Here is a 12,200-nt window from a genome sequence, read left to right on the forward strand (position 1 = left end):
CCAAGTAGTCTGATGTTTCTCTTACATTCCAAAACATATGCCCATGCCCAATGCTCTACTGGTGCCCCACTCTGCTATAGTTCCTGTCATGTGTCTGATGCTGCCTGAAATGGAAGAAGTGTGTACATGTACCTTTAGACCATGTACATAATGTTTATAGTGTCTAAAGCACTTTAAAATAACATGTAAATGGCCAGTGTCCTTGATTTGAAGTATGTCTTATTCTCTAAAATATTTTAATGATAATACTGTTACTTATTCATTTCACAGTCCCTCATCAAAATTGCAGTGACACAAAGCACTACTAGAGGACATCATGGAAAAAACTGAGAAGAGTGACATTTGGTTACATTGTTTCCTTCAGTTGTGAACACACAATATTAACAATCTTACTAATGGCTTTAACAGGTACACACTATGCAGCAATAATGTGTCTTAAAATGTTATTTAAAGACTGTGACTAATCAGACCTCACATATAGGTAAAATATTCTTCAGTTTAGGGGCCCTTGAGCTAAATACTCTACATTTTACACATGTTTTCCTTACCATTAAACTTTTAAGGAGGCCTAGGGTGGGATTGTAGTGTTTACAGCTTACCAAATCCAATGACGTCAAGGGCACATAGGCCATCTTTATTTATCAAAAAGAAGAATTCTAAAATAGGCATATGACATGGGCAATGTAGAAAAACATGCCAATTTTGATAGTGACATGTTGAAGTGGACACTTCTTCCAACTCCTATGAACCTGTTTAATGCAGACAAAGCTTTGGAAGTGCTGTAACATCTGATAGTTAGAATTAGGCCAGTGCTGTAACATCTGATAGTTAGAATTAGGCCAGCTCAGAAACAGAAGAATAAGTTTCCAGTCATCTTTAGGAGAATACAGTGCAATGAACATTAACTTGAATACCTTTGGATTCTCAATTTGAAAGTAACAGAAGCAAAGACATGCTTTAATTTTGAACACTTTGATTTCTAAAATCAGTGTTTTTTTTCTTGAACTTTTCACAATGTCCAACTAATATAGAACTGTTAATAAATTACTTTTATCTATTGATGTTATTGTCAGTGCTATTAAAAAAAGTAAACAGTAATGTGAAATATACTTTATTTTAAATTGCATTACATCCATGAATAAATACATTCAAATAAATAAATAAATAAATAAATAAAGGCCAAAAATATAAACATTAACTTGAAGTTAATGTAATAAATTAATTCTTCTCTTCAAAGTTCAATTGGTATATTTGTCTGGTGAAAGCTCTCAGCTTCTCTTCAAACCTGAAGGGTATGACATGAAAAAGAAATTAAAATTAATCCAGAAATGAATCAGTAAGACGCTATGTTTATTCATCCTATAACCAAAGCCTTATTTCCACTTGCCAAGAAAACAGTTAAAAACAGTCCGAGAGAAAACGAAATTTTGTTGATGTATAATTCTGTATCTTCGTAATGCAAAATTAAAGTATTCAGGAAAGCATCGGTGATTTTATTCTTCTAGATCCGCAATTAAAGTGCAGAAATCTTCTTTAATAATGTGTCATTTTCCATTTAACATTCTGGAGAATTTCAGTTAGAATCGAATGTTGTCCTTGATTACAGATCTCCTAGTGTCACCTTGAGTGTGCTCCTCAAGTACTTACCGGTTCGTACTGCTTTTCTTGCGTACTGTAGTTTACATTTAATGCTGACAATAAAGAGTTTGACGTGCATTGTTAACTAATAATGAAGCAGCATTTGTAAAGTAAATGAGTGCAAATAATACATTTCTGAAACCAAACCCAAAGTTCCTTGCCCACATATATGAACATAAACAAATAACAGATTACATCACAAATGCACACGTCTGTTAGACCCTGCGGCCAGCTTTCTTTGTTACAGTTTGAGTCGCTATTGTTTTGTTTTTTTATCAAGATGTGGAAAAAGAGTAACACACTTTAGGAAAAAGCCCTATATCTTCCGACTCGGCTTTTCCGTTGACAGCAGAAAACATGGGCTCAAAGGATGAAAAGGTCCCGGATGGCATGCCAGTCCGTTAGAAAAAAAAAACACCTCATGTATAACTAGTTAATCTGAGCAGTTAACCTAACATTAAGTCTTAAAGATTCAGAAAGGAACCAGAAGACATTGAAGTAGAGTGCACCCTGTTTGGGAATCGATTAAGTTATGTTGCCTTTCACCGATTGTTCTGGAAATTTACTGTCCGTATAATGAAGCGCAGTCATCTAAATATAACGTCTACCGAGCTTTTAACTAAAAAGGATCTCAAGCAGAGCATTGACTGCGCGTTTAGGAGTAAGTTATTTTATATCAAAGTGTTCGTGAACTGTGATTAGTCACATTTATAAAGTAAATAATAGATTGGCAATAATAAATAATTGATCAAAAAGGAGCCGCTACATAATTAGGCGCCGAGGATGGAGTAACACACTCTGGCTCTTCCGCCTGAAATGTTTAAATAAATATTAGCCAGTGGGAGATATTTGATTAAAAGGGAAATCAGGTGTCAGATGAAAAGCTTATGGTTTAACAGTCTCGGTGTTTGTCATTTGTCCTAAGGGGAATCACATTTTTTTTTTTTTTATGTGCGCAAGCTCGTTAAGTTAAAAGTCAAGACGTACCAAACCGTGAACCGCTGTTGCATCCAAGATTGCTTAAGGATCCGATTCTTTCGATTTTCATCCCAAAGCACCCTGAGTACCTCTTTGTGTTCTTGGGCACTATTCGGAAGCTGTTGATATTCCTAAGTGAAAAGTGCCTGGCCAAGCCTTCGTCTGTGGGGTGCCCGAGAGCACGTGGTTCCTCAGTACTGTCCTGGTCGCCCTCAATATTTAATTCCATGGTTGGTTCCGAGAATTCCCGGTTCTCTGCAATTTTTTCAGCATTTTCTGCGTTATTGTGGGATAGTGCGCTTTCAAGGCGCATTAGCAGGTCCTAAAAACAGAAAATGTGAGAGAAAAAAAAGCGTTAACGTGGGAGGCACTGGCAGATTGTACAAAAAAGTGTGCTCGGTATATATAGTTATATATCCCTAACGACAGTAACTGTTCCACGTGAATTTGTGAAATGTGCTCTATATAAGGACGATAGGGTTTGGTTTTACTTTGTATAGCACACATACAGTGTCAGAATTTCCTTCATTCGGGTCGCAGGTTCTAGTCCTTCGCACGATGTGGATGTCATAATTGAGCCAAAGGGAGACTGAAAGAGACGCCACTTCAGTAGCGTACAACCATGCATAATTTCTAAACATTTACCAGTCTAACTCAAAGACTTTAGACTGATCACATAGCCGTCAGTGTTAAAGTACAGAGAATTATAGTAGTATAGTGACACCAAATCGTCATATGCCGTTTCGGGATTACAAGGGCGCGCTCACACGGAGACAATTTAGGGTCCCAAATTAACTCCATTTGCAGGTTTTAGGGATGTGGGAAGAAAACTGGAGAACGGACCAACGGCACAGTGAACGTTAGAACAATACATTAATTTTTGAGTAGAGCAGGTCATTCAGCCCAAAACCTCCCTAGTCCTATTTAAACAGATTCTAATGGTGGGCCTGTGTTGCCCTCGTAGATATATGCACAAAATAAATATTAATTAAATAAATTGTAATTGTAAGGTGCAACACCCAACTTTATCACTAAAATATCCGCTTATTGCAAGAAATGCAGTGGAATTTGTTACTTGATAAAAGGTTGTAGACATCTGAAAGTATACAAAATCGTTTAAACATTGTTTTTAAAAAATTTAAAACCCTCGGACGGGGGTTGAATTCTTGTTTGCTAATTTTTATATGATTGTATGGAATATTGTTTTCTTCAAGTAAAATCCATAAAATAATAATAAAACATTTATTCACATAAAGTTTTCCATTCAAGACGTCTATCTCAAAAGTTTTAAAAAAGAAGTAACTGCAAAGAGAACAGAGAAATAAATGCAGGTAAATAAAAATGGAAGAGTCTCTAAGGGAAATTTGTATTAACTGCACTTTTCAAGATATAATGGTAGAAATCCGAGCCAGATGCAGCTGTCAGATTTAAACACAGCTTAACTCTTTTACTGTGTTTACTTAACTACTCAGAATGTACCACTGAGATTGAGTGGCGTCCCATAGGGGGTTTGTTCCAACCTATGGCTCAGACTGATTTCGATTTAGACCCTTTACCGGAGGACCGAAGTAAACATGAATCGATAATTAATTCCATCTTTCTGATAACGTAGTAACTATGTCATGAAATTAGAGTGCAGGTCGAGTGTATGTAAGCAAGTTAAGTAATAAAATAAAATAACGGACGGATGAAAAAAACAAAAATCATCATATGGGCTACGGCATCGAATTCTTGCTGGTTCCATACCTTTAAGTCGTCTGGCTTTACAACCAAACTCTCGCCAGTTAGGGGTAGGCAGCCGATGCGAACGCTTTCGAGAAGCAGCAGCAGGAGCCCGGAACGCGTAGCGATACTTGACAGCAGCATCTCTGTCGTCCACTTCACTTGTCTGCAGTACAGTCGTGTGTCTTTACGGTTCTTGCGAGATTCTGTTTGTGCTCCTTGAAACTGCCAGCCTTTTTATGGCTATTTACGATGTGTGTACGTCATTTTCATGTCCGGCACAATTCCTTTTCGGGAATTACACTCGTGAGAGGAGTGCTACTCTTACAGACGTATCCACTACAACCTTAAATAAATATTATAAAACGATATTATGCCTGAGGCTGAATAAAATCAATCTAAGAACCCGCAATAGACATCCTGTAATGCAACAGAGCCTTGTCATTCTTCCATATAGTGAGAGTATTGCGCGAATCCAGACACGCGACGGAATTTGCTTGGTATACAAAGCCACTTGGCAAATAGTACAAGGAGCGAGTACAGAAATTACGATTTTGAGGCAACTGCTGATTTTAATTTCAACCATAGACATTTTGATCCTATGTGGTTGCATGCATGCCAGGCAATGAACTGCAGGCGCCCCATTTCCGTAATGTTCAGCCCAATGCTGGCAAAATAATCTCCAAGGGCTCAAGAATTGCTAAACGGACTAAGTATTCAATTTGTTACTCTCTTTCTCCAGGGAGCAAGATTCGAGCATCCATTTAGCCATCCATTTTATAATAAATTCAGAGTTTTGGTTTGGATTGAGCTGTTGCCCAAAAAGTTTAAGATAAATGATCCCTCAAGGGAAGTTTTATTGCTCTCCTGCTTCGCTGTAGCTTGTTTAATGTGGTTTTCAACCTTAATTTTGACGTATTTCCAACCGACACGTAAATATTTCACCCCTGATAGGTTAGTCACTACTAAATATATACCCGCAGTACAAGCGACGTTTGTCTGATGTTGGTTTCTAGCACTGGAAAGAACCGTTTTCTAAGCACCTGACTATAGATTTATCCATAGGCTTTTCAGCCACGGTGTTCTGGAATTCAAGATGAAATATTAATATGATGATAGACAGTACTGAACTGAAACGAATGTGTTTCTTCGTTGTTATAACCCAAAAAAACGTTTTTTCAGCGTTTCTTAATCCTGGATCCGACGAATTGTGTATGTCAACGTTATTGTCACGGTTTGAATAAGTTTTGATATTTGTGTTAAATTTAGAATGATTCATGGTTGTCAATTATAATTTGAATTGTTCACTTTGCTCTAAGTTTACTCATGTTTTTAAAATTTGTTTATATTAATTTTTTTCTTTTACACACTATGAGTTAATTGATGTTTTGCATGTGTTTTTTTTCCTTAGATGGTTTTTCATTTCATTGATGGGTTGATTGTTGATTTCTCCCAGATGAAGTCAGTTTAGGACAATAAATAACAGCTGAGTAGGAGTGTAGTGGGGAGGGAAACCAGAAGATGAGGCTGTATTAATGCATAAGGGTAGTGCTGCTTAGGTGTTTCAGGGTTGTTGTTTTTTTAATCTCCTTTTTCTCTCTTTCTTCCTCTTTAAACTGAGAAAAGGACTCTGGCTTGCCAAGTGAACTGCAATGTGTGGACCTTTGTGTATTAGAAATTTCACAGGCATGAAGTTTTTGTGCTTTGCCAAGAGGAGAGGTTGTGGGGAGAATTGAATTAAAACCTGGCTGGTAGTTTTTACATTAAGCTGAAGTACATTGTGAAGTTTAGGAACCTGACAATGGATAGTGGCGGAGGGTTCCTTTGGTATTCTGGACTCTTTCTGTTCCCTAAATCTTCAGATTGGTGGGTCTGGTGCTAGTTTTGAAGAAGCAGGAGTAACTGTAGCTGCCTCAAATCTTGTTGGACATTTCTAACAGTCTTTTATTCATCCAGTTTCCAACCCGCTGAATCTGAACACAGGGTCACAGGGGTCCACTGGAGCCAATCCCAGCCAACACAGGGCACAAGGCAGGAATCCAATCCTGGGCAGGGTGCCAACCCACTGCAGGACACACACAAACACACCCACACACCAAGCACACACTAGGGCCAATTTAGAATTGCCAATCCACCTAACCTGCATGTCTTTGGACTGTGAGAGGAAACCCACGCAGACACGGGGAGAACATGCAAACTTCATGCAGGGAGGACCCAGGAAGCGAACTCGGGTCTCCTAACTGCGAGGCAGCAGCGCCCTCAGTCTTTTATTCTTTTTTTTACAAGATTGTATATGGGAAGTCAATAGTTTCATTGTGTGGCACCTGAGAAAGGACCTGGTTTAAAACTATTGCTTATGTAGTAGAGTCCTAGTGCTCAATATATTATTCTCACTAGGTTGGCCTATGTGGCACTAATGCACTGGGTGACATTATCCCAAGGTAATTGCACCAAGTACATATGCATTACTTAAACTGGTAACTCAAATTCTGTGAACAACTATGGCTGCTTTCTAAAGTGCCCCTGCTCCATGGCTGCCAGGAAGCACTTTTGATTTCTCTGGTCATTCCAAAAATCGGAGATAGTGAATTCAATAAATCCTTTTTATGTTTAAGTCTTTTTGCAAATGTAAGATTTAGGTCTTCTTGATGACCCTGATTTGTGTTAAGAATGTTGAGAATGACAATTCCATCCTCTCTGTGCATGGACAGTTACCAATAAGAAACCAGAAGTACATGTCTTAATGCCCTTAGGAGAAGCCCTCATCAGTAGGGAAAGAACTTGCAAGTTTCACACAGAAAAGTTTTGGTAATTTGTGCTGTTGCAGTCACTGCAGGGCTCAACAACAGAACTATTAATTTTATTCTTAAGTTCTTATTTAATGTTTTTTGAAAAATGGTAATATCTTTCGTTTGCTGAAGTTCTAATTAATCTTTTTTTTAGCATTAGCCAAGGCCAGATTAAGACACAAATGGGTACCAGAGTCCTACCATACAATTTATGAAAAAGAACCCTCAGTCTTTATCATATTCTACAAGATTAAGATTGTTTCTTTTTGGTATCCTTCACTTAATTTGTACTTTCTTTCTTATGAATCTTCTGAAATGTTATTACATAGGTAATTTAATAGTTTAATAGATATATGCAAGATTAGTCATAGTTCTTCTGTTTTAACAATTTGCTGCCTGCTATAAAGCTCTCAAAGCTTTTAAGGTATGTATATAAAAAAAGGTATAACATTTTAAAACTATTTACATACATAAACATCAAGCTGGCTCCCCTTCTAAATCTAAATTAGGGGTGGAGGGAGTTATGCATTCAAAAAAACACATTCACTCGGACTAGTGTTTCTTCTACAATCAAATGACTGTATGTATGTCTTGTAGCATTAGGGACAAAATCTCAGAAATAGACAACGTGTGCCTGTCATAACTGCAATGTTATGGCTGTTTGAGCTACCAAAAAAAACCTTTCAGCTAAAGAAAATTATTTTCATATACTTATTAAGAATGTTATGCTCAGAGACATAAAAATGGTACTGTTTAGTTAACACTTTGATATTTTAATCTACTAGACACCTGGATGTGAAATGATGAGTTAAGTATATTCTTTTCATCTTTAATATTTTTTCATACAGCATTGTTTCTATTTTGTTCTGTAATAGGAATAATACTTTGGACATCACTTCCTATGTACATAAATTGATGTTTTTTTCACTAACAGGTCAAAAAATATTGTACAGTATATTCCAGAAACTTAAAAATCTTAACTATCTAGTTAATATCTGGGGAACAATTTGTTTTAGTATTTTGCATGAGCCTTCCAAATAGAGTAAGTCCTGCAGAATTGTATTTAGGTGAGAATAAAGCTAGAGTCATGGAAACATTTACCCTGAGCAGCAAAAGCTTATGCTTTGCTTTATTACTTCATCTATTGTTATAGGAAGGCTGCTATACAGTTTCTAAACAGTCCTCATTTCAGTTGAAGGCCATGAAGTATTTAGATAATCCATCCATTTTCCAACCCGTTGAATCCAAACACAGGGTCACGGGGGTCTGCTGGAACCAATCCCAGCCAACACAGGGTGCAAGGCAGGAACCAAACCCGGGCAGGGTGCACACACCCACACCCACACACCAAGCACACACTAGGGACAATTTAGAATCGCCAATCCACCTAACCTGCATGTCTCTGGACTGTGGGAGGAAACCGGAGTACCCGGAGGAAACCCACGCAGACACGATTTTCCACTTAAACATTGTTACAGCGTACTTGAGAAAGAAATGAACCCTTGTATGAGTAAATAAGAATGAGTGTGCAGGTATGTGAGGTATGTGAGTGAGAACACAGGAAGACTGCACTGGTGTCCAAATATTTGATAAATATTTCTTAAAATACCTTTTATGCTAATTTAAATTAGACTATTAACTCTCTACAATATATAAAATCCTTTTACAATCCCTTCCTTTCAAAGATCCAAGAGGACACTGGGAAAATGACCTCTCAATTAATATATCAGAAAAGGAGTGGAAAGTAGCAATGCAGAGAATTCACTCAAGCTCCATATGCGCAAAGCATACAATTATACAACTCAAAATTATATATCGAGCACATCTGTCTCGACTAAAACTCTCCAAAATGTTTCCAGGGCATGATCCAACCTGCGAACGTTGCAACCAAGCCCCAGCCTCACTAGGTCACATGTTCTGGGCCTGCTCCAAATTAACATTATTCTGGACAAAAATTTTTAATTACCTCTCAGACAGTCTTGGACTCACAATCCCTCCTAACCCAATAACAGCTGTGTTTGGGGTTCTTCCAGAGGGTCTTAAAGTGGAGAAAGACAAACAAACTGTGATTGCATTCACTACACTGTTGGCACGCAGACTTATTCTGATAAACTGGAAGAACCCAAACTCTCCTCTTTTAAGTCAGTGGGAAACTGATGTGTTATATTATTTAAAATTGGAAAAAATCAAATACTCAGTTAGAGGATCTGTGCAGACTTTTTTCAAAACATGGCAGGATCTAATCAGTAATATTTTGAAATGATTTTATAAAGCACAGAGAATTTGTTGATTTAGGTATTTTTAAAAGCCTTAAATTTTACACCGTTTGGCTTGCTCTCTCTCTCAAGGGTGGGGATCGATCTGTTCTTAGCATAATTCTTTTTTTGTAAAACTTGATTGCTATGTATTGATTGTAATAAAATAAATAAATAAATAAATAAAAAAAAAAAAAATAAATTAGACTATTAAGAGTAATAATTAACAGTTATTGAAAATATGTATGAAGTTCTCAATAAAGCAACACTAAAATACAAAGTAGAATATGCCATTTTTGGTATCACTATGGCGTCTTCTGTATCAATATAGACAAAGTATTTTGTTAGCTTGTATTTCTCTGTTAATACAGCAAATTGCATAAAGAGAAAAATGACTGCTTTATTGATGCTTTGTAATGTATGTTGCATTGAGGCAAAGTAAAGAACTTTTTAATGTGTTGTTACATAGCAGTTCGAGGGGAGCAGATGTGTTACATAGCAGGTGGTCCCTAAATGAAATGAGCATATAATTTGGTTGTTTCCAAGCTTGGTGTTTCTATTTATAATTCATTTACCAGGCCCACGACATGGTGTTTTCATCCTTGCAGATAATGCATACTTTATCACAGAAAATTGTTGCTATATAAGAGAGCAACACTTGTATTTTTGTATTTTGCTTTAGGCTCTCATGTTAAGTCACTGCCTTGCTATTAAATGTCCATCTAATGTATACCTTTATTACTAAGATGGTTTCTTTATAATATTCCCTTAACTTTTTTTCTGATGTGTTTTACATGTGTCTGTGTGTAAGAAACATGAACGATACATACCTGTTCTTGGTTTATTTAATTTTTGCGAAGCAGTATATGTACAACACAGTATGTCATTATTTCAGAAGAATATATATTCTTAATTAAGAAGTACCAGAGTGGGGTACACAGTCACAGCTTCACAAAACATTGAAAGTCTTAATTGGGTTGAACTGTCCGCCTTGTTTTTATCATAACCAATGTGTGAAGTGCAGGCATTTGCTGGCCGACATCAATCACCGTAGCACATCACTGAGACTGAAGCAGGTTTTGCCTGACTGAGGTGCAGCTTCAGAAGAGATGGGCTGAAAATACTGTATTACTTAAATATTCGCTTTTTAGCACCTAAAAAAGAGAAAAATGAAAGTTTAACTAATGGATTCTGAATGTTTAATGTTGTATTTTAACAAATGCGGTCTGAATATGTTTGTTAGTATTCCAATCTCATGTATTTTTTTTCATTACAAGCCTGGATCATCAAGCTCACATAACCTACATGGAAGATATTTGCAAACTGTGATGCATTTTTGCAGCTCTGGCCACAGAGAGTTTGTGATGATAAATTGAAGTGCAAGATTTACCAAGCTTGGGACTGTTGCATCCCAACGCACTCCACGAACCAATCCTTTCAATCCTATTGCCAAAACACCCATTGAACGCTTTGGCACTCTTTCCCGAAGCAACGATATTGCGCAGCAGTAGTCGAAGCAAGTCAAGCTCCATAGGATGTTTGTGTTTGGAATCCTTCTCGATATCCCACAATTCCATGGTGTCTTCAAGTTGGTCTGCTTCGCCAGGTGCCTTAGATACTTTTGCACCATTTGTTAAAACATTTCGGTCCAGGCGTCCACTCGGGTCCTGCAGACAAGTGGGAAGGAACTAAATTTACTTATTGCAAATACATTGGGTAGGCGTGCTGTCGTGCTATTTCCATGATATACTACTGCTACTAGTTTTGAATTAAACATATCCTGTAATACATACTGTATCTTACAAGATATCTTACAGATATCACAAAGTTCTTGAAGCTCTAGGCTACTTTATTGCTAATACGATATTGGACTGTTTTTCTTGTGTAATTCTTTCTTTCCATGAACACTTTGAATCTTACTGTAAAGAATCAATGAAAAACTATGTAATATAAGAAATATTCAACAGATTTTGTATTTATGAAGATACTTTTAAATTTTTGGATTTAATTTTTTTTCCTTCACAAACAAATCTTTTGAAAAGTAGGTCACTTTCTTCAAATTTATATTATGCCTGTGTGGAATTATTGTTTTTAACAATCTGACATGTGCTCATGTAAAGCCAGCGACCCAGACACTTTTTACGAGTTCATCTCTAACTTCTTACCTTGACCGTGGCTGTGCCTTGAAAGTTGTATGTATCAGGTGCTGGGCTTTCCTTTGCTGCTGTATGGATAAAAGTCAGTAAAACAAGTCCATGAAACAAATACATTTTTACCATTCTTTTGAAAATTCTTACTTCAGATATCGAGTTAAAGCTGCAATTGGTCTTTTTAAGTTTTCTGAAGCAATTCCCTAGTCAGCTTTAATTACTTTCTGAAAAATGTTATCCTTTTATACTTATGAACTATTATCTTAGTCTGCATTCTGTTGTTATGACAGAAATCAACTTGACATTCTGTCACCTCTGGTGGATAAGAGCACCGTGTTCGACGAGAGAATAAACACGTTCTCTCAGCTAAGAAGGAATTAGCTTGTTTAGAAGCATATTATTCATAATTTTGCTTGAACCATGAAGAAATACCACTTATTAGTATTTACGTCAAGGTTTTACCTCTAATTAGATAACAATTGCTAATCCGTATGCAGTTATCAATTTAAAATATGATTATTAAATGGCATAATGTTGCAGTAGTAAATAAGAACCTGACCCCCTTATATATAACCAGCTTAGGGAGAGCATAAAACCCTCCACCCCACTCTATTCCCTGTGCACCAATGACTGTAGTTCCTCTGACCCTTCAGTAAAAAATCATTACA

General features: G+C 36.8%; 2 protein-coding genes across 2 annotated transcripts; both read right to left on the bottom strand.

Moving 5' to 3' along the window:
* Positions 1–1,191: 1,191 nt before the first annotated feature.
* nppb (natriuretic peptide B) lies at positions 1,192–4,598 on the bottom strand. Its single transcript, XM_039756076.1, has 3 exons — positions 4,363–4,598; positions 2,626–2,938; positions 1,192–1,285 (listed from the first exon to the last, which is right to left on the bottom strand). The coding sequence occupies exons 1-3, from the start codon at positions 4,480–4,482 to the stop codon at positions 1,269–1,271; spliced, it is 450 nt and encodes a 149-aa protein (XP_039612010.1). The 5' UTR covers positions 4,483–4,598; the 3' UTR covers positions 1,192–1,268.
* Positions 4,599–10,209: 5,611 nt separating this feature from the next.
* LOC120530527 (ventricular natriuretic peptide-like) lies at positions 10,210–11,730 on the bottom strand. Its single transcript, XM_039754952.1, has 3 exons — positions 11,548–11,730; positions 10,773–11,049; positions 10,210–10,536 (listed from the first exon to the last, which is right to left on the bottom strand). The coding sequence occupies exons 1-3, from the start codon at positions 11,659–11,661 to the stop codon at positions 10,511–10,513; spliced, it is 417 nt and encodes a 138-aa protein (XP_039610886.1). The 5' UTR covers positions 11,662–11,730; the 3' UTR covers positions 10,210–10,510.
* Between the last annotated feature and the right edge of the window lie 470 nt (positions 11,731–12,200).

Source organism: Polypterus senegalus, chromosome 6, assembly GCF_016835505.1.
Source record: "Polypterus senegalus isolate Bchr_013 chromosome 6, ASM1683550v1, whole genome shotgun sequence".
Lineage (NCBI taxonomy): Eukaryota > Metazoa > Chordata > Cladistia > Polypteriformes > Polypteridae > Polypterus > Polypterus senegalus.